The 18,197-nt window shown below is 41.4% G+C and overlaps 1 protein-coding gene across 26 annotated transcripts in view; it reads left to right on the plus strand.

Annotated features, from left to right (window-relative positions):
* The window catches only part of LOC121528118 (ankyrin-3-like), a 252,631-nt gene that overhangs the window by 209,241 nt on the left and 25,193 nt on the right, over nucleotides 1-18,197 (plus strand). For 20 of the 26 annotated variants that reach the window (XM_041815302.1, XM_041815297.1, XM_041815308.1 and 17 more), the window contains 9 exons: nucleotides 1,288-1,499; nucleotides 1,646-1,853; nucleotides 2,026-2,122; nucleotides 2,219-2,447; nucleotides 3,649-3,774; nucleotides 5,905-6,027; nucleotides 6,555-6,581; nucleotides 7,132-7,213; nucleotides 8,441-14,674. In XM_041815302.1, coding sequence (XP_041671236.1) covers nucleotides 1,288-1,499; nucleotides 1,646-1,853; nucleotides 2,026-2,122; nucleotides 2,219-2,447; nucleotides 3,649-3,774; nucleotides 5,905-6,027; nucleotides 6,555-6,581; nucleotides 7,132-7,213; nucleotides 8,441-14,674 — 7,338 coding nt within the window. The remainder of the gene's footprint in view (nucleotides 1-1,287; nucleotides 1,500-1,645; nucleotides 1,854-2,025; nucleotides 2,123-2,218; nucleotides 2,448-3,648; nucleotides 3,775-5,904; nucleotides 6,028-6,554; nucleotides 6,582-7,131; nucleotides 7,214-8,440; nucleotides 14,675-18,197) is intronic. The other 6 variants (XM_041815312.1, XM_041815314.1, XM_041815315.1 and 3 more) reach the window with 4 other exon arrangements.

Genomic DNA, 18,197 nt, shown 5'->3' on the forward strand with positions numbered 1-18,197 from the left:
TACTTTAGGGCACAAGTATCTTGTGGTTCTTCCAAGTAGTAAAGGGGGGATAAATGTGGTATGATAGCAACTGAAACCAAATAAAGCATCCACAAAAGAGATCAAAGTGAGTAAGGCATGAATATCTGTAAGGAATATAAATGGTGGAGAACTATATATGACATAACTGAGGTATTTCGATCAAAAGATGCAGTAATAGATAGGTAATGAGGCTTCCATGGATCCTGACAGTGATATCGCAGATTCTAAGGCTCTTACTTGTGACTTGTTAGCTTGCGTTGGATGCTCTGCATTTTCTACATGAATACTAAGACATATTCTTAATAAATAAGCTATTTATGCCTTCTCCACTGGCGATAGCCAAGGCCAGAGGCATTCTGATTCTGGGGCTTTCCGCCCATAAGGGCCATTGTTGTGAAAGTGATATCTCAAGAGTACTTTGTAAAGATTTTCATCAAACCTTGCATAAATGTTAATCTGGACTTGAAGATGAATTGCTTAGATTTTTGAGGTCATGGGTCAAACGTCAAGGTGGTTTGCTATAGTTTAACCCCTTCAAGGCCATTCTTTTGTGAATGCAATGTCTTTAGAATACTGGGGATTTTCTTCAAACTTTCCACAAATGTGCGCTCTGACTCAAGGATAATATGTTTAGATTTTGGAGGAAAAATTTCACAGTCATTCGGCGTCATGGGCAGCTCTTGCCTTTAACTCGTCCTAAATTGAAAACACCACAGCCCCTCTTCTTGGCCCACTACTGTACTTTAATTCTGCCAGGCAGTACTTCTATTTTTAGGACTGCTTACTTTTGTATCTTCTGCCAACTTCAGTCAGAAGAGCTTAGCAGACAGTTCTTCTATCATTTACACTCTTAGTAATGTTAGGAAAGTAACAGTAGTGAGGAAAAACAGCCTTTAACAAGCAGAAACTTCAAGTAGAACCACCCTTGTGTTGATCAGCTGTCTGCTGAGATTGTGTTAAGGCTTGAAAGTGGGACAGAGAAGAAACAGAGAAAGGAGCATGGATAGAGACAAGTAGAATGATAACAAGAATGTGCACTATTAGTATGAAAGAATGATTACTGACTGATTAGTATTTTATTATTGTGCTGACAAAATAAGGAATATTGATATGTCAATTGTAGCTGTTAAAGTTAACCAGGTATTTTTTCTTTATATCCCTGTGTTTATTTTTTATCTGTTATGTTCAAGCTTCCTAAAACAATTTAGATTAATTAAGAAATAAAGGTAGAATTAACATGAATTGTTTTTATTTTCCCTCCTGTAGAGCTTGACAGTCCTGAGGAACTGGAGAGGAAGAGAATCTGCCGCATCATCACCAAGGACTTCCCACAATACTTTGCTGTAGTGTCCCGAATCAGGCAGGAGACCAATCAGATGGGCCCAGAGGGTGGGACTCTGTGCAGCCGGAGTGTCCCATTGGTTCAAGCTTCCTTCCCTGAGGGAGCTTTGACCAAGAAGATCAAAGTGGGACTACAGGTCATTAGTTTTTATTTGTTTCACTCAGAGAGAATAGTGGCAGAGACTAGCAGCTAACAACAGTAAATACAGATGGATATGGAGATGGATGAATTCACACATATATTAAATTCACAGTATTTATTCTTGTTGTTTTGTTTGAACAGGCCCAGCCAGTACCTGATGACACAGTAAAGAAAATCCTGGGTAACAGAGCGACCTTCAGCCCCATCGTTACAGTGGAGCCCAGAAGAAGAAAGTTCCACAAGCCCATCACTATGACAATCCCAGTCCCGCCGCTTTCAGGGGAGGGGCTGTCCAACGGCTACAAAGGAGACTGCACACCATGTCTCCGTCTTCTCTGTAGCATTACAGGTATGTGTATTCGGTTGTATATCCATGTGTAAAGTATAAAAACTAATATGACTCCTGGATCTTGACAGGAGGATGGTTTGTTAACTGAAAAGAAGTGTCAAAATATGCTTACAAATAGCACTTCAAATAAAACATAAAGATGATTAAAGTTTCTCTGTATTCTGTTAAACAGGTGGTACGTCCCCAGCACAGTGGGAAGACATCACCGGTACAACTCCTCTCACCTTCGTCAATGACTGTGTCTCCTTCACCACCAATGTTTCAGCCAGGTGAGACATCCACTGTTCCCTCGTATGAGTGTTTATGACAAAGTGAGTTTTTCTCTGTGCGTACAAAGTTAACATTTTTATTCAATATTCATGTAGGTTCTGGTTGGCAGACTGCCACCAGATCCCTGAGACAGTGGGCTTGGCCACACAGCTATACAGGGAACTCATCTGTGTGCCATACATGGCAAAGTTTGTGGTGTTTGCTAAGATGAATGACCCTGTGGAGTCAAGACTGAGGTGCTTCTGTATGACCGACGACAAGGTGGATAAGACCCTGGAGCAACAGGAGAACTTTGAGGAGGTGGCGAGAAGCAAAGACATTGAGGTATGTTATTTTTGGATGGTTATCTTTTGTATTTGTTTTGAAAGGCTAGGGTTATGGATTTTTTATTTGGCTGGCTTCTGGCTGGCTTGCCAATCTATACTGAAATCCAGGTTTGGAATAACCTTTCACAGATATCAACCAATGCTGCTGTTACAAATCTCTTTTCATTTGGCCATCAATTATGTAGCAGACAGGGTGACTTAAACTCAGTCACAGTTCAGGCTCATGCATAAGTGGTGTTTATCATTGAAGACTAAGTGAGGTTGCATTAAAAATAAAACTTTGGACCAATTAGCATAAATAGACAGACAAATAGTGTTTTAATCCAATTGATTTGTAATTAGAGCCTTTCTTAAGATTTTAAGACATTTTTGCATCAGAACTTCTTTTGTGTTTGTTTTCAAAAGCTAGGGCTATGTTTTTGGGTAAGCTGGCTCCTGGCTGGCTCGCCAGTCTTTATTGAATTCCAGCTAAACTTGACTTAAATACTTATTAAGATATACAACACATAAAAAGAAGATTTAAGAAATACCTTCATGATAGTTTATTGTTTGTTTTCTTTAGTTCAGGTGGTGTTTTCTGGCCTTAGGTGTTTAAGATATTCATCTAATGAATTGATTAATTGCACTTAATGTTAGCGATTCAACTAAATAAATGTCCAGGCCAAATTTTCAAAAGAAAAAGTAAGTTTATGATTTTCCGGTGTATTTCAGCAATTATGAAATTTGTTAATCAGTGAAAGGCAATTATTGCAGGCTATAGCCTGCTGAAATGCCTTAAAAATGATAGCAAAAGTACATTTAACTGAAGTCCTAAATAAGTAAAATACCATAAAGACAGATGTAAGTTGGATGTGCTTCACTGATACTCCAGCAGCCTTTGAATTATAGTATCCATCACTCTGATGTCTACACAGCTTATTCCATTTGGGGTAGCAGGGCTGGAGCCAATCCTACCTCTTAGCTGAGAGGCGAATTACACCCTGATCTTGTCTCCAGTCAGTCACAGAGAATCAAATTAAAATTAAACAGACTAATGAAAGACTTGTTAATGCTTGCACTCATACTAGTTTAGAGTAATGAGAAGGTTTGCAAGTAGGGTTTAAACTGTAAATTGTACATTTTCATTTGGACCATATCATGAATACTTTTGAAAATGTATTCTTGGATTTTTGCCTCACCTCTTTGATTTGCTTTCTCAGGTTTTGGAGGGTCGGCCCATTTATGTGGATTGCTATGGAAACTTGGCTCCGCTGACGAAAGCTGGCCAGCAGTTAGTTCTTAACTTCTATGCCTTCAAGGAGAACCGTTTACCTTTCTGTGTCAAGGTACTGTATACTCATAATAGCACTGCTATTACCATAGCCTAAAAAAACTTCTATGGCTTGTTGTGATGATTATTGGATGAAAGATATCATAACTGGCAATAACCAAAATTACTCTGTTAAGGATAAAAGTGTGCTTAGCCAGTTCCATTCCCTTCTACTTCCCTACCCCCATAATAGCTTTAATTCCAATAAATCCAGTGCACAGTTTAACCTAGTTCCCTTTGTGACTGATAAATGACCTTGTCATTGATTCATGTTCTCTATAATCAATATTTTGCATCATTTTCAATTTGTTCTTTTTAAAACTAGATCACACAGAGCTGAATCTAACCAGCAAGCAGCCTTGCTCTAACCAGTGCTTTGTTGGAAAATGTTTCATTAGATAGTGTGCAAAAATTCAAACAAATATAGTCAAACAAATTAAGTGTTGAGTTTAAATTTTGTTTAAAATGTGCAGCAAAAATTAAATGAGCTAAGAATGAGTGCAAAACCACTGGTTTGGGGTATTATACCTCTTAACATATGAACATATGATAATATATTGGAATCATGGCATTTGGTGAAATTGTATGGATTCCAGCACAATGTAAATTTTTTAATTATGATTTTCACCAAAAATTGGTATTTTTTCGACATTTAAAAATAACTGCTTATTTGTCTGATCATATTTCTATGAAAACTCTAAATGGATGTTTATCTTACATTTTGTGTTACTTCATTTACACTTGATAACTAGAAATCTCTGCTTGTTTGTCTAAGATACCAGTGGGACAACTTGCACTGGTATCCTGGGGTAATAAGATAAGATGTAAATGCATTCAGAGTGGGACTCTTATCAAGCACATTGTCAAACCGCCAAGTCCACGCCCTCTATGGTGGCAGATTCTTCATAATGTCTTATTGACACAAATTTGACGTTGATATTCATATGACTTTAAACAGTAGCTTGTACTGTAAACCCTGTCATTTTCTTTCATTTTCTGTGCTATGAACTGTGCAAAATATTATCACATAAATGTATGTAGTTATGGACCCTCATTATACATAGGAAGTTTCAGTCATATAGAATGATGAACAGCTGAGTTATGGCCACTTCCTGTTTAAAAAAAATAAATTGAAAATTGAAGCACCTGCCACAGCCTTGCCCTCTGACTAGAGAACAAGATTTTAACAACTCTTCATCATCAAGGTGTCTTCTAGTTTTTCCTCCAAAGTAGAAGTTAAATGGATGAAATCGCTGGGACTAGTTTGTTCAAGTACAAAATCTTGGCAATGGCCCAAAAAACCCAGTTTTTGGCAAACTATTCAAAATGGCAGATTTCCTGTTGGAGTTAGAGACATGTTGTCATTGGGTTTTTCTGTAGATCTCTCCAAGTAGCATCTGCTCACTAAATTTCATGAATCTAGCTAAGACTGGCTGTCTGTAGCGCTCTGTTTAAGCACAAAAAGTCACCCTATACAACAAAATCACAATGTTTATTTCTGAATCCGTTGTCTTTCTTGCATTTTTTTTTCAGAGTTTTATGTATAGGATGATTCTTAGGCAAATCAGTGCTTGTCTGACACCCCAAGAATGGGCCTTAGTGGGAGAAAAACAAGCCTATGATTAGCTTGGGCCTGATCTCAAGAAAACAACTAAAATGTACCATAGATGCATGTCCTCTTACAGCCTTCATAGAGTTCTATTTTTTGAATGCATAAAAAGCCATTTATTTTCCTTTTACCGTATTTTATTTTTAGAGAAATAGTATTTAAGGATGTCACCAATATATCAACATATGGAATGATATTGAAACTTGTGCCTGTTAGAATACATATTACATTTTCTGATACCTGCCAGTACACAGAATAAATGTAAATGACAATTCACCTCAAACCTAACCACTCACAAGGACTTCTACCATTTACTTTGCTACATTACCCTTAAAAGTCAATCTACTTGCATAATACATAATCCACAAATGCATAGCACTTGTTAGGAAACACAGTGTATTTTGTATGGTTCTAATATAAACAACAATACTTAACTATAAAGACCCTTAAAATCACTTTGCTGCTCCTCGGATTCAAATGGTGGAATAAAAACAGCATTATACTAAGGTAAATAAAGAAGCAATGTTCTCTCTCCAGGTTAGGGATCCCAGCCAGGAGCCGTGCGGTCGTCTTACGTTCCTTAAGGAATGTAGGACGGCAAAAGGTCTCCCTCAAACTGCCGTGTGCAACCTTAACATCACACTGCCTGCGGTGAAAAAGGTAAGGTAGCCCAACTCACCATTTTCTGTTGTCACCCCCATAACCATACACATGGTTAGGCGAGTTTCGGCCCCAATAACACTGATAGATGAAAGACAGAGAAAGACTTTGGCCAAACTGCCGCCACTGTGTCTTTTATCTGTTTCAAGCCTTTCTTTTTCTCTGTATATTTACACTGGTTATCTTTGCAGTGGATTCTCGCCATTGGCTGTTCTGTTTTGTTCCTACCTATCTTTTGATTTGACATGCTTTTGGCTGAGGGCTTCTGTGCAAAAGGTTTTCTTTGACTCTCAGGCTGGCGTTAAGTTGCTTGTCTTCATTTGCTGTTTTTGCTTCTGAGTGTTGCAGCTTCATGCTTTTTTTTCCGTCTTGTGTCTTTTTTGTTTGCCGAGTTTGCTTAAGTGGCTTCTCTTCTGAGTTGGAGCTTCTGCTGTCGATCACTCCTTTTTCACACCCTGATGTTTCTTTTCCCCCTGCTTTCCATTATGTTACTCCCCCCTGTTTCTGCAATGCATCTTGGGAACCAGGAAATGGAGTCAGATGCCGAGGATGAGGTAAACCACACCCTCCCCACCATGTGCTGTCCTCTGCGCTAGATTTATAATGGCCCTGCTCTGTTCATCTTAGCATTATTTTTTCCGCTTTTATAAGAGCAATACAACTTTTACTTTTTCAAAGCAACCTTCAGCTGCTCAATTTTGCATGATTTATATTTTAGATATGACAAATCATTTGTTTCAAAGCCCTTCTGTCCCATAAAATGTGATATAAGTGGCAAGTCAAGACTTAAACTTTCGTGACGCTACTTTAGAGCTGATTAGTTGCAATTTTGAGTGTGTGATTTAAAGTTTTAAGCCTTATCTTTAAGTTAATTTGAAAACAGTTTTGCTTGGTTACATTTAAAGAAGTTCTCTTACTTCTTTAAGACATAAAGACTGAAGGGAAATACTCATAAAGAATGATTTGTGGTTGTACTATGCAACTTTTTGATAAGACCAACATCTGCAAACTGTTGGTATTCAAATTTTAAGATCCAGATGTTACTCATTTGGCAGAACAAATCAGGTTGACGTAAAACTGATGTTTTGTTTGCTATTGTTGCAGACTGAAAAGCCAGAGCGACGTCATACCTTTGCATCCCTAGCCTTACGTAAGCGCTACAGCTATCTGGCCGAGCCTGCACTGAGTGAGTTTGACATTTTCACTAACAAAACCTTTGATGAATATAATAATGCCAATTTGCAGAGATAAGGTAGTCTATTAATATTAATTAACCTGTAAAGTGCGAGATTAACATGTAGATAGTTGTGTCTTACTCTATGTAATAAATGCGTATTTTTCATCCTACATAACATGCACTGTTCACATGCCTGTCTACAACATGGTACATATTTTTGCACGAGTGGTTTTTACGTTCCTGTGCTGTGCTTGCCCACGTTGTGAGTTGTTCTCCTGGATTTGTTTTGTTGATTTCCACTGCTGAGTTTCTAAAACTTCTAAATGCAGCACAATCAAAATTTTTCTTTGACTTGCCAATGTAATTCCATTAGCATTTGGACAAAGAGGTCAAAGTAAAATTTTAATCTTCACTTGTCCCCTCTAAGTCTGAAACTCTTTCTGTGATGATGTAGCAGCTTTTTGTGGGACAAAAATGCATGTTAGGAGATCTCGAGTTTGGCTTTCTTTTAGGTTCTTCTTTGAGTTTTTCATACTCTCTGCTTGTCACAAGTTCTTATTGTTTTGCATGACAAAATGGGCCAAAACTTAGGTCTTGGAAAACACATTTTGTCATATTCTGTTTGTAAGGAAAATGGAAACTTCTGCAGCCCTTGGCTCTATGGTACCATACTTTCTAAATTTTCTTTGGGGAGTTGAGTAATTTTTTTGGACAAACAGATAAAAGGCACTCTAAAAAGCGGATTGAAATTAGAATCTACCCTGAATTCAGACCATCTGAAGTCCAAAGAGAGAAGTTGTTTTTATGTCAATCCTGGTGCATTTGTCCCGCCATTTTTCTGTTGTTAGTCAACGCCATTGTCTTTTGAGATTTTCCTTTGCTGCTGTGTGTGCTTCATTGACTTTATTTGTTATGTTGCTGCTGCTGCTGTTGTTGTTGTTGTCGTTTGAGTCATATCCCAATCCTGAATCACACGGGAACACAACTGATCTTTTCATAAAACCATCCTCAATCAGTACTCGAATATCTTATCTCAGCACTTCATGAAACTGCTGTTTTTCCCTCCTTGATACCAGGACTGCGTCACTGACCAAATCTTCCTCCTGTGATCTCTTCTTCTTTCACATTTTTTCATTTCCTTTCCTTACATAATTTTCTTTTACTTTTACAACTCTGCATCCTTTCTATTATTTTCCCCATTTCTTCTCTCCCATTACTTTACAATTTCATCTGAAGAAACAGCAGTTGAGCGAAGCACAACAGCAAGAACACTGCCTGCTGGTTACCCTCACAAACCTGTCTTTCCAACCAGACCTTACCCACCATGGTCGACTGCTCCTATTACCGTCCCTGGCCAAACAAGGCCAGGCGGAGTGGGGGGTTCCCTCGCCTCTACCGATTCACCGGCAGGCTCACCAGCTGCTTCTCCATTGAAAACTACTTGGCCCCTTTCTTCCCCGTCACCTGCATGCGCTACAGCTATCACCATTGGAGCTCCAACACAACCGCCTTCCTTATCAACTCCAGTTAAATCAGTTAGTGATGCAATGTCCTCATCCCCCATCAGGTCTTACAGGACTATGCCTTCACCCATTAAAACTGTCGTCCAAATGGGTCAGTACCCTGTCCAGGGGTCGGCCAACCTTGTGTCCTCTGGAAGCCCTTCTAAACCTGCCACAGATCCAGCATCAATCAAAAGCCTTGCTTCAGCGTACACATCAAGGACTTCCCCACTTCACTCGATACCAAATGGCTCTGTGCCATCAGTACCTATCACTGCTCCAACATCACCAAAGAAACCTTACAACATCTACAATTCTAATTTGCCTTTTAAAAGCACCCTGGGGTCCACAGTTCCAACAGACACAGGGGGATCTAAACTTTCCCCCGTTAAAAGCATCTCAAGCTTATCCTCTTTAAAAACCTCTGTAGATTCAACACTCTCATCCCGAGCTGGGAGGACAACTCTTTCATCGCTCTCCTCCACTGGGCAGACCACCATTGCTTCCTCAGAAGTGTCCATGATGAATGGATCACTCTCGCCAGTTAAATACCCCTCTTCCTCTTCCACGCCATCTTCCCCGTCTTCACGGCACCTCACGGAGAGAAGCGGCAGCCTCCAAGAGAGGATACAAGCCACGACTCAGGCTGCAACATCCAGTGTCAGTGCAGCCATAAATGAAGCTATAGACTCATGCTCTGTGTCAGGTTATGGTACTCTTAAGTCACTGTCCTCCTCACGAAGGTCTACAATGGCAAGCTCGGGTTATGGTTCTTTGAGATCTGTGCCTGCCTCCTCCAGCCCAGCAATTGTGTCTAATACAGTGACTGTACCTGTGTATTCATTAGTCAACATCATTCCAGAAACACCCTCAAAACCAGGGCCAGGGTCTCTTAAAATGGCGCCACCCGACCATGCCCGTGCCTCATCCTCTTTGCCCTCTTCCTCTTTGGCCTCTTGCGTCACAGCATCAAAAATAAAATCCCAACTTAAATCTCCACCATTCATCACGCCGCCCATCATCCACCCGACCGCCACTTCCAACCAGGAGATCTTAAGAGATGTAGCAGATATGAAAGAAGATCTTATCAGAATGTCAGCTATCCTTCAGACGGACCCACAGACAGCAGCTAAAACAGTGCAAACGTCACATACAGGCACTCCTAAAGAGGCCAAGCTAGAGGATGAGGAGCCGTTTAGTCTTGTAGAGAAGGTGAAAGAAGATTTAGTGAAAGTTAGCGAGATTTTACAGAAAGACATCATGAGTGAAGGGAAAGGTAAAGAACGAGCTTCAGAGGATGAATGGGAGGAGTTTTCCAAAGATGAGATCGAGGAGGCGCAAAGAAGTGCCATCTCAGATTACTACCCACCTTTTGATGAAACCAAATTCCTTCTCAAACATCAGGCGATGTCAAGCAAAGACTTAGGGTTGGCTAAAGTGGTAGATTATCTAACGAATGACATTGGTGCAAGCTCTCTATCCAAAATGTCAGAGCTGAAATATAGGTATGAGGAGGAGGTGAAAAAAGATGGGGAAGAGAAACAGAAGCGTGTTCTGAAGCCTTCAATGTCCATACAGGAGCACAAACTCAAAATGCCTCCCCCAGTCTCGGGTATGCTGAGGTCTCCTTCAGAGAAGGACCTGAGCAAACTTGCTGAAGCCTATCAGGGTCCGGATACTATTTTGGAATCACCCGAGGACCTTTCTCATGAACAGGATAAGAGTCCCTTATCAGACAGCGGGTTTGAGACGCGTAGTGAAAAGACGCCCTCTGCTCCTCAGAGTGCAGAGAGTACCGGCCCCAAGCCTTTATTCACAGATTCACCCATCCCTCCCTGTGTCAGCGAAAGCCGCACCGAAGTAGTCCACATCAGGAGCTACGAGCAACCTGATGATCTTTGTGAGCCTTTACCCATGGAGGAAGCTGCATCTGCTTTTCCTTCAGTAGAGCCAGAACCAGCTTCAACTAGCTCCATGAAAGCCTTACAGACACTAATGCCGGAAGACGACTCCATGATGAACAAAAGTGTTTGTCTTAAAGAGGAAACTCATATTACCACGACTACTAGAATGGTCTATCATAAACCCCAGTTGACTGATGGTGCAGAGATGATAGAGGAGGGTATGTCAGTTAGAGATATCATGAAAGCTTTCCAATCAGGTAGGGATCCCTCCAAAGAACTGGCAGGCCTATTTGAGCACAAAGCAAGCAAGGACTCTGTCAAAGGGGATGAGCTAACTCCTAGATTTCTAGACCGAGACATTAAATCCAAGCCCAAAGTTGAAAGGATTATTGAGGTACATATTGAGAAGGGCCACAGCACAGCAGAGCCAACCGAGGTGTTCATCAGAGAAACTAAGAAACACCCTGAGCTGTATGTCTACAAAGGGGACCATGGCATTAAAGAGATAACTGATTATGATGAGGTCCAACAGGAAGAGGAGGAGCTTACCGTAGAAGAATCCCTGCCCTCCTTCCTGGAAACATCTCGTGTTAACACCCCAGTGTCTCAGGAAGAGGATAGTCGCCCAAGTTCCGCTCAGCTGATTGCAGATGATTCATATAAAGCCCTGAAACTATTGAGCCAGCACTCCATAGAATACTGCGATGATGAGCTATCAGAAATCAGAGGCGAGTCTTATAGGTTTGCTGAGAAAATGCTCCTCTCAGAAAAACTTGAGGCATCGTCCTTGACAGACACAGAAGATTCAGCTGACAGAAACCGCCACCTTTCTGAGGAGAGCGCTGGCCGTGGCAGTGAGAGCATGAGCCAGCAGTATGGTATCCCCAAAAGAGAGTTTGTTTCTATGTCAGGGAAAGATGGCTCCCCTAAGTCTGGTAAATTCTTGCACAGGGATGAACCATCCCAGTTTGACAAGGTGACGGTGCTCCATTACTCCACAGAACAGGGCAGCCCTAAACATGCAGTCTGGATGAGGTTTACAGAAGACAAACATGACAGGAGCAGGGATAAGCTTCTTTATGAGGACAGGGTAGACCAAACTGTAAAGGAAGCAGAAGAGAAACTCAGCGAGGTATCACAGTTTTTCCGTGACAAGACAGAGAAGCTAAATGATGAGCTGCAATCTCCTGAGAAAAAGCCTATTAGACGAGACCCTAAAGAGCCAAGATCCTGGCCTAGCTCCGCTTGCAGTAGTCCCGAGAAAACACAACAAAAACCCAAGGTAGCAGATGAAACACTAAGTAAAAGCAAACTTAGAGAACCCTCCATTGGCAAAATTTTTGTCAGTTCTACTTCAACAGAAAAGAAAAGCACTAGCTTACCTAGCAGTCCCCAGAAAAGCACGCTTTCTCAAAAAAGTGAAGACAATATTGAACAACAAATCAAAACTAGTGAGTCTGAACCCTCCTCCCCTGCTCATGTGAAGTCAACATCCAAAGTCAGTGCTGTAAGAATGAAGTTTGAGGCCCAAGCTCAGACGCAAACTCCGTCAAGTCCAACCAAAATTCCTCCCCCAGTGCAGCCAAAGCCTTCGATAAAGAAACTGCAGGAAAGCAAACTCCCTGTTTATCAGGTTAAAGGATCAAAAGTATCTGAAACACCAGAGGAAGGAAGCCAGAAAAAGGATGCTGAGAAGAGTGCTGCCATAGACAGCAGTAAACAGACTCTAGTATCATCTCAAAAAGCCCCAAGACCTATAGAGGAAAAGCTGCCAAACAAAAACATCCAAGAGGCAACTCAAAAACAAGTAAGGGAAGTAGTAATTGATAAAGCGATGACTAAGAAAGATGTTGGTTGGAGAGGTGCACAGGATGTCAAAGAAAGCACTAGAGGCCAGAAAGTCCAGACAACCACTGTTGGTGATACTGCTAGACCACTAGAAAGAGAAAGTGATGCTAAAAAGAGTCAGCAAGCTTCCAAAGACGTGGCAACAGAAAAGTTGAAAACAGACTTGGAAGAAGTGCTGAACAAAAACCTTATGAAAAAGACAGAATCCCAAATTCCTGTAAGAGCATCTCCGATTTTAGATAATGACTTAGCAAAGAAACAGACAGTAACTAAACCCTCACAGATACCTACATTAATGAAAAGCAAAATCAAGACAAGTCCTGTGACTAGTCCAGTTAAGACAGAAGAAAACCTGACTTTTGAAATCCTGGATAATGCACCCAAAGACTCTAACTCTAATAACCTTATAAGCCCAAGAGAAACACTTGAGAAAGTCCTAACCCCTCCTACTGCCATAACTACCAAAGAGAACTTCAAGGGTATCAAAACTTTGCCGGTTTACGTTAGTGTCCAGGTGGGAAGACAGGCGGAAAGAGAGGCTAAGGGGGCATTTCACACCGTCAAACAAAAATCCAACTCAGCGCTCAGCCCCATAAGCCCTGATGATGACACCCTAGAAGCAGTCTCTTTCATAGATAGCTCAGGGAAAAGTCCCATCACGCCTGAGACCCCGAGCTCTGAGGAGATCAGCTATGATCTCACATCCAGGACCCTTGATGGCTTTATGGGTTTCATGCCAGGCAAACCAAGCCCAATTATGGAGGTATCTGAAGAATCAGAGGAAGATGACCAAGGCAGAGGTGTTTCCTCTTTGAAAGAGGCCCAACCAGAAAGCAAAACTAGGGATAAGGACACAGAGGAAGACCTTGCTAATGCGAATAAGCAGGAAACAAAAACTGACAACCAGAAGGAATTAAGTGATAATTTAAATCAGAAAGAACCAACAGAAAATGTCAGGCATGATCAAATTTTACAGCAAGAGCAGCAAGAAGCCTCAAAAGACAAAGGTATTGCGTATATCGAGTTTCCTCCCCCTCCACCTCTGGATTCTGCTTCAGAGAATTCAGATCCAGACAGAAAAGGTTCCTGTGCCTCATCAGAGACTGAGACAGAAATGATGGAGGTGAACTTGCAGGAAGAACACGACAAGCATTTTCTGACAGAGCCTATCATCCGAATCCAACCTCCTACCCCGGTGCTCCCTGGGGAAGATAACAGTCAATCAAACGCTGAAGACGCAGAAGATGATGATGATACGTCGATGTTCCAGCCAATTCCTTGTAAGAAATTAACTTCCAAAGTTCCTGGGGAGGAGGAGGAGAAAAAGAAGGAGAAGGAAAAGGCGTCTAAGACCAAAAAGCATGACAAAAATGGAAACAAGGAACCTAATGGAGGGACCAATGGCTCTAATGGTTCCAATGGTTCTAGAGGTTCTAATGGCAAAGGGGAGGACTATGAATATGAACAAAATGGAAATGACCAATCAATAACAGACTGTTCAATAGCCACAACTGCTGAATTTTCTCATGACACAGATGCAACAGAAATAGACTCTCTAGATGGGTACGAACTACAGGATGAGGACGATGGCCTGTGCGAGCAGGCAGATTTACGGCTGTTTGGTCTTCCAGACAGCCGGAGAGATGTCTGGGCGACAGAAACGTATAGGACAACTGACCGCTCTTTTCCCCAAACCAAGCTGGAAGTTATTGAAGAGGAGAAAACGCCAGAGGAATGTCCTAAGGACACGTTTAAAAAAGATGCCCCCTTAAATGGTGTGAAACCTGATGGCGGAAGTCAGGATGGGGGTAAAAGTCTGGAAAAGAAACCCTCAGAAAAAGAGGGATTTTCAGACACTTATTTTAGTTATAAGTTAGAGGAAGAGTTCAACTCTCCTTTTAAGACTGTGGCTACTAAAGGGCTGGACTTTGACCCCTGGCCGAGTAAAGGAGCAGAAGAAGACGTTGTCGATATGGGAGGGGCAAAGGACAGTTACGATGAGCCCAAGCCTTTTGCACTGGCAGTGGAAGAACAGTCTCAGGCGACAACACCAGACACAACCCCGGCTCGAACACCGACGGACGATAGCACGCCGACGAGTGAGCCAAACCCATTCCCCTTCCATGAAGGGAAGATGTTTGAGATGACACGCAGTGGTGCGATTGACATGAGCAAGAGGGACATGGTTGAGGAGAGGCTCCAGTTTTTTCAGATTGGTGAGCATTTCTTCTCAGCGGGCAGGTACAGGGTCAGGGACGCAGAGGTAGATGCCTCCTTGGAAGACAGTGATCACTTTTATACTCCCATAGACACCTTAATCCCTCAAGTCATTCAAACAACTACTGTCCAGCTAGAAATATCAAATGCATGTGGCAGTTATAGCACATCTAGAGACTTAACTTCCAACACAGAGCCTACATTCACCACATTTAAAACAGGGTTCAAGTTATCTGATAAAACCTCTGACCCTTCAGGCAGCATCGCTGATCATTCTAACAATACCTCAGGAGCAAACTTAGATTGTTCTTATTCTGTAGCTCTAAACTGCACAGATTATTCTAACTTCCATATCCCATCAGGTATCTCAGAATATTACTTAAATAACAGAGTTCCTTCAGGTACATCCAAACAGACAGACTATTTGGACTGGATCTCTGAAAACTGTAACAATCACCAAAGCACTGATTCTTCACAACCAAGTAGCAATTTGCCTGAATCTCAGTATTTCCACTCAGATACAATTCAGACTGGCAGTATTGTCTTCAACTTGTTGACCTCTTCAGAACCCACTCTGCAGGAAGTCAGCAGGATAGAAGCATCCTTCAGCCAGCTAGAGGAAAACAGTAGGGAAAACAAGACTTTTACTAATGTAGCAATAGCAAACACAGGAGCCAAAGAGGGCAAAGGGAAGATATGCAAGTCCAGAGTACCAGTGAGACTTCCCAAGCACAAACTATGCAGTCAAAGTCAACAAATAGTGAAAGATAAGGCACATGAAAAGGTTGAAGTTTTCAGAAAACATGCAATTTATAAGGTTAGGGAAAGAGTAGACCCATTTGAGAATTTATTTCCTAAATCAAGAATCCCAGTATTAAAAGCCATGAAGCTCACCTTTTGTTCTAAGGAGCAAAAGAAAGCTAGAACTAAGTCTTTGGTTAGCGATAGGAGCAACCAGACTGCCAAGGGTAAAACTCAACTATCTAAAGTAAGGTCAAGGACTGAACCAAGGAACAATCTGGGGAAAACCCAAGGCAAGAGTAGCACAGACAAGACAAGGCCAAAAAACAGTACAGTAGTCTCAAAAAGCTTAAAAAACAGGTCTATGAGTAGCCAGGCAGCCAAGCTTTTGGACCAAACCATTCCCAGGGAGGCTGAAACAAAGTTAGAGGGGAAAACACTGCCAACTGAGGAAGACCAGAGCTGCAGCCTAAGCACTACGGGGAACACTTCCTTGTCAGAAGCTTCTAGAGCGTCTAGAAGTTCCCGCCCTTCACGCACCTCTACCTCCACCTCCACCAGCACCACCCCATCAACACCATCTGCTAGAGATGTGAGAGCTGAGGTTGAGCAGGCCAGCAGTGAGAGGATGAGGAGGAACAGGAGGAAGAGTAGGCGGACACATGGAGGAAAGGAGCAAAAGCAGATGGAGAAGGAGGAAGGGAGTCAGGTTGATCAACCAATCACGGCTCCTGTCACGGAGAACCAGACTAGTTTGTAAACTCTTTCTAAAAACTTGTCTTACCTTATCTTTCTCTATGAGATGCATGTAGCTGTTGTGGGTGCTTTGTGACGTGACATTGTAAGTGTAGCTGTCAATTCTTCTTCTTTCTCTTCTTCTTCCTCCTTTCATTCTTGTTATCTGTGTCCTGTGCTGTCTGATTGAGACAAAGAGGGAAAGGCTAAGACATAGATTCTTCAGAATCAACTAAACCTAAGCGGTCTTTTACCATTCTCAGCATTTGAAATGAAATGTAGAAAGGAAAGCTGGTAAATCAGCTTTAGTAGTGGGTTAGTATCCAATGGCCAGTGAGTGTGCTGCATAGAAGAAAAAGTGCAGGGACTACAATTTTAGTATGTAGGAGGTTAGGCTGGAAGAAAGCACATTTGCGTTAAGAGTACGGCTGGAGATATCCTTGCTTTTAGCAATGCGTTTCGGTGCTAATGCACGTCTTTTGTCAAAAATAGCAGTACTGAAGTACTTTTCTCTGCCATGTTTTTTACAATAATTACTCTGATAGTATTGAAAAATAACAAAGTTTTCAAATGATAAAGATCACAAGCCACAGAAGAAAGAGACAGGTGAGTTCCTTGCAGTTTTTATTATGGCAAGGCAAGTTTATATGCAGAGTACCATTCATACATACAACAATTCAAAGGGCTTTACAGAGTTTAAAATTTATTACAAGCCTGTATCAGTATTTTTATTTATCATCAACCGGTATGGTTTAGACCTCATGGCCTGATCCAAATACACTACTTTTTCAGCAAACTTAAGAAGAAGCTTTTTACTTCCTAGCTTGTAGTTCCTGATCCAAAGCGCTTGACAATTCTTAAACTGATCCCATCGGTGACTAAAGAGTTGTATCATCTACATACATAAGCACTCTAGCTTGATTTAAAGCGAGAGGAAGGTCATCAGTGAAAATAGAGAGAAGTAGTGGTCCCAAGCAGTTTCCTTGAGGTACACTACATTGCAACTCTTGCACATTTGAAAAACTACCATATATACACTTCTTTCAATTGGACAAATAAATTTTAAACCAGCTTACTGTGTTTGGTGGCATGCACATGGAATCAATACCTCAACCCAGCTTGCAGTAATGACTGTAACTGTTTGCTACCTGCTTACAAGCAACAAGTGAAAAAGTCAGCACAACCAGAAATACAAAAAAAGATAAGTTTCTTGTATCTAGCAAAGCACCTGCTCTCTTGTATCTGTCATCTTCTCTGCTCTGCTTTTTCAGAAGCCTCTGAGTGTGAAAGCAGATGAGTCAAAGACATTAGCAATGCTAATGCATTTTAAAAACTATGTGTGGGTATACATTAGTAGAGGGGCATGGCTTAGAATGAGAATGAAAAGAGCTCAAGCTTGGTCATAGCATTCCTTCCTGTGTTTAAATTAACCAGTCCTTGGTCCATTTCTCTCCCACAATAGAGGAAAAATAACCCATACACCCACTGACAAAATATCTGTAAAATATCTGGTGACAGTTACATTTCAAAAAGTCAACTTACGTCCATGCACAAGGGAAAATTTTGGTGGGGACAGCGCTGACATTGTGTTCTGTCCACCCAAGCAGCAACCTCTGGTGTTTGGAAAGTTTGCTAATGGAGAAGTGCAAAACTTGCAGTTCCTCTAGTGTCCACTTGGGGCTGGATGGAAAAGCTACAGACACCTATTAACACCAGTATTATGAAGCCCACTTTGACAACATGAATGTTCATGATTACAGTGTGGTACTAAAATGGTTTTGGTCTGATTAGCTGTCTTTATTGGTTCAAACTATATGGTGGGAAATTTTATTTATCTTTATAACACTGTATTAAGGCTGAGAGTTATTCATAATAAGGAAGATGGCTGCTCTGACTGACAGGCGGCATGCTGTTGCTCTTTTCAGGAGACTAAAAGCTCTACTTCGTCTCTTTGAGCCAAAGTTAGTTTGAGAGCATTTACAGGATGAAGATCACGATCATTTGGCTTTAAAACTCCACTTTAGAAACCAATAGGTGATGTCACTG

The sequence above is a fragment of the Cheilinus undulatus genome, linkage group 20 (assembly GCF_018320785.1).
Source record: "Cheilinus undulatus linkage group 20, ASM1832078v1, whole genome shotgun sequence".
Taxonomy (NCBI): domain Eukaryota; kingdom Metazoa; phylum Chordata; class Actinopteri; order Labriformes; family Labridae; genus Cheilinus; species Cheilinus undulatus.